This window comes from Antechinus flavipes, chromosome 5, assembly GCF_016432865.1.
Source record: "Antechinus flavipes isolate AdamAnt ecotype Samford, QLD, Australia chromosome 5, AdamAnt_v2, whole genome shotgun sequence".
In the NCBI taxonomy this organism is placed as follows: domain Eukaryota; kingdom Metazoa; phylum Chordata; class Mammalia; order Dasyuromorphia; family Dasyuridae; genus Antechinus; species Antechinus flavipes.
This window is the reverse complement of record NC_067402.1, coordinates 206,208,889-206,212,189: the sequence shown is the minus strand read 5'-3', so window position 1 is coordinate 206,212,189 and position 3,301 is coordinate 206,208,889. Positions and strand designations below refer to the sequence as shown.

The 3,301-nt window shown below is 39.8% G+C and overlaps 1 protein-coding gene across 1 annotated transcript; it reads right to left on the bottom strand.

The window, feature by feature from the left end:
* Positions 1-593: 593 nt before the first annotated feature.
* Positions 594-3,023, bottom strand: LOC127539442 (SEC14 domain and spectrin repeat-containing protein 1-like). Its single transcript, XM_051963659.1, is given in 2 exon segments — positions 594-2,285; positions 2,288-3,023. Coding segments are annotated over 2 exon segments (2,088 nt in total). The 5' UTR covers positions 2,796-3,023; the 3' UTR covers positions 594-705.
* Between the last annotated feature and the right edge of the window lie 278 nt (positions 3,024-3,301).

Below are 3,301 nucleotides of genomic sequence, written 5' to 3'. Positions count from 1 at the left end.
AGTCCTTTAAGGACAGAGGAAGCTTCTGGGGCTCAGCTACGTAATCAAAGGATTGGAGAACAGTCACAACAGACAGCACACCAGGAAAAAAAACTGAAGGGAGAAAGAGTGGATAACTATTGATTGTGAAGTGACTAAGCAAATTATGGTACATGAATGTATGGAATACAGGCTATATAAAATGAAAAACAGATGAAGGATTCAGAGAAACACAGAAAGATATATGATCTAATAAAGAATAAAATAAGTACAGCTAGGGAAATAATATACACAATGATGACCACAATGTAAATGAAAAGAACCAAGAAAAGCAAAGACAAACAAAAAATAAAAGACACTATGATATAATGACTAAGCTTGGCCCCAAAGAAGACTAAAGAAAATCCACCTACTTTCTTTGCAGAGGTGGGGAACTATAAGGAGCATTACATATAATATCAGATTTAGTTGAAATGCTACTCAGTTTCACTTTAACTACTTTTTCTTTCTTTAATCTTCTTAGTTACAAAGAGTGGCTCACTGGGTATGGAAATGATACAAAACCAAATTTGGAAACAATGATATGAAAACCCAAGGAATCACTAAAATTTTCTTTTTTTTTTTTTTTTGGCTGTGAAATGCATTTAATGAATTATTTCAAATGCTGAAGTATGCAGACAACATGCTAGGTTACAAAACTGAATCCTTGTCATCAGGTGATCTCTATTAGCTTTCTGTTATAGTAGCTTCCAGGTGTCTCAGCTGCTGTCTTTTCAGATTAACAAGTTTTATCCTTTCTCTGATATGTTCTGCTGTAGAAGCCATGTCACTTGGACTTCCAAAATACTGTTCTGTTCCATCAGGATAAACTACAGGCACAGTTAATCTATCCAAAAGTGATTTCCCAACTGCTTCAATTTCATCAAATTGCTCCTCATCATTAATGGCTTCATGCTCTTCTGGACATTCTTGCAAAATCTTTTCAGCATTTGAATGAAATGCAATAGCCATCTCCAACCTATGTACTCTTTCTTCAGATGCTATTGGAAATTGCTTCCATACTCTGTTCAGCCTGGGAAGTGTATCACCAGATGATCGAGAAGTACATCGCAAAGACTGGCACAAGACAATTGTAGCCTGTAGTAGTTGCCTCCCATAGTCATAAATGCTCTGTGCAACATCAACAAATTTTCTATGCTTTTCCAATAAAACTTTGGTTTCCTGAGCATCATCTCCCAGTCTGATGTGAGTTTTAAGCAGAACATCCAGTAGTTCACTTAGCCATTCTACTGCCTGGGCAGCATTTTCTTCACATTTAAACAACTGAACCATCTGAAGCATCTTCAGCCTTCGAACATCAACCATGTCTTCACACCTTTGTTTTCTAAGTTGCATATCTTCCATCACTCCTTGTATATGGTCCACATTTTCTTTGTTTTCTATGGTTACATCTTTCCCATAGGCCCAGGATGCTTGATTAGAGATCTGATCCAAAAGACCTTGATCCTTTTCACGCAAACCTTGCAATCCCACATCAACACTTTTCAGCTTCTCTTCAAGCAGTTTTAAAGTTTGCTGAATCGATGCTCCATCAGCTGGTGCTACATCTACGCACAACATCCCTAATAAGCCATCCAACTGCTGAGACAAATCTTGAGTAACACCATGAAATTCAAGAGCTGCTTGTAACAGATTTTGCCTGAATTCCAGCTGACTAGCCTGGCGATAACAAACATCACTGAGCTGCTGTTGTAGGGATTTCAATTCAACAAGATCCTCTTCATCCCTAGCATTGAGAAGTGCTGCAATCTGCTGATTCAGCTCCACATACACGGCAAACCATTCACTGTGTTGACTTTCAATCTCTTCATGTTTCTGCTGCAAAGCTTGTGAAGCTCTGATTGAATCACCTATTCCCCACTGTGTCCGTAGCTGTTCTGATCCCGGTCCTTCAAGCCAGTTTACAACCTGCATTACCTTCTGCTGAATCTCCTCTAGTTGTGTACGCTTACTGCGCTGTCTACAAACTTCCTGGTAACGTGTGTACTGTTCTCGTAATGAATCTAGCAATTTCATAACTTGTGGCTGGGCAAGCAATTCATCATCCATGGGTGACCATGAGACGCCCCCGTCAGAGCCATTAAATCGGCGCTGTTGTAATTCAGACAATAATTCATGGCCTGTTTGTAGAACTGTCTCAGGATCAACCGATGGAAGAAAGTTTAAATCCATGGATCTTTCTTTTTCTTGCTGATTTCCCTTATCACTTCCATTGTTGATCAAAGCAAGCTCATCTAGTAAAGACTAGAGTCTTTGGTAAACTTCTCAAAGACCAGTCTCTTATTTAGCCAATCCATGTGATCATAGGTAAGACTTCCACCGAAATCTTCTGTTAACTGGCATGGTTCTATACATCGGGTTCATTTGTTAGCTGACACTAAAATAACCTCAAAGCCAAGTCTATCTTTCTCCTCCCAAAAACAAAAATGTGTAACTTTCTTATCCCAAAATTCATCTGGTTTTACTACACAAACAAGTGATACCTCAGCTGCAACAACATTCTGTAACATTAAGACAACTGTTTTTACCACATTCCACTGTGACTTTCTGCCATCCACTATCACAGTAAATCCTCTAGCCTTACACTTCTCACTTGGAATGCTGAGAAGATAGTCCAAAGTAACACTCAACTCATCCATATTTGTCTGTTCAAGTCATAATGGAATGGTCAGAATGAGGCCGCTTCGGCTGTCCTTTCCTCCAGAAAGGAAGGCTATTTTTTTCTTCAGAATGGGTAATATTACTGTAGCTTCCATGATACTTCAATTAACTTCTTCACTTTTTAATAATGTGAATTTCCTCATCCAGGAATTCCTTAAATCAATGAAATCACAGGTCTGATCCCAGTGGTGTCCCTTACCTATCCTGGGATATCAACTCCTTGCTAGGAATTTTTGTTCTGACATTTCCAGTGCAAAGGCTATCCTCCCTGGGCGGCTCCGGTGGCGGGAGGCTGCGGAGCGCTGGACGGAAGTACGCGGGGAAGGTAGGGAGGGAGGCGGGCAGGCGGACCCAGGCGGGCGGCGGCGACGGCTCCAGTCACTCCGGGCAATCGCTCGAATCACTAAAATTTTCAAATTGAATTTGGAAAAAAAAGAAAAGACAAAATGACAAAATTAAAGATTGCTGAGATTACTTCTAGCCCTAAATCCCATGATTCTGTGATTTATTATAGCGGGATCTTGTCCTATTTCAAACTCAATTTTCTACATATTGAGCCTTTTTAATTGATTTTTAGTGTCTTCATAATTGCAGTCTGTGT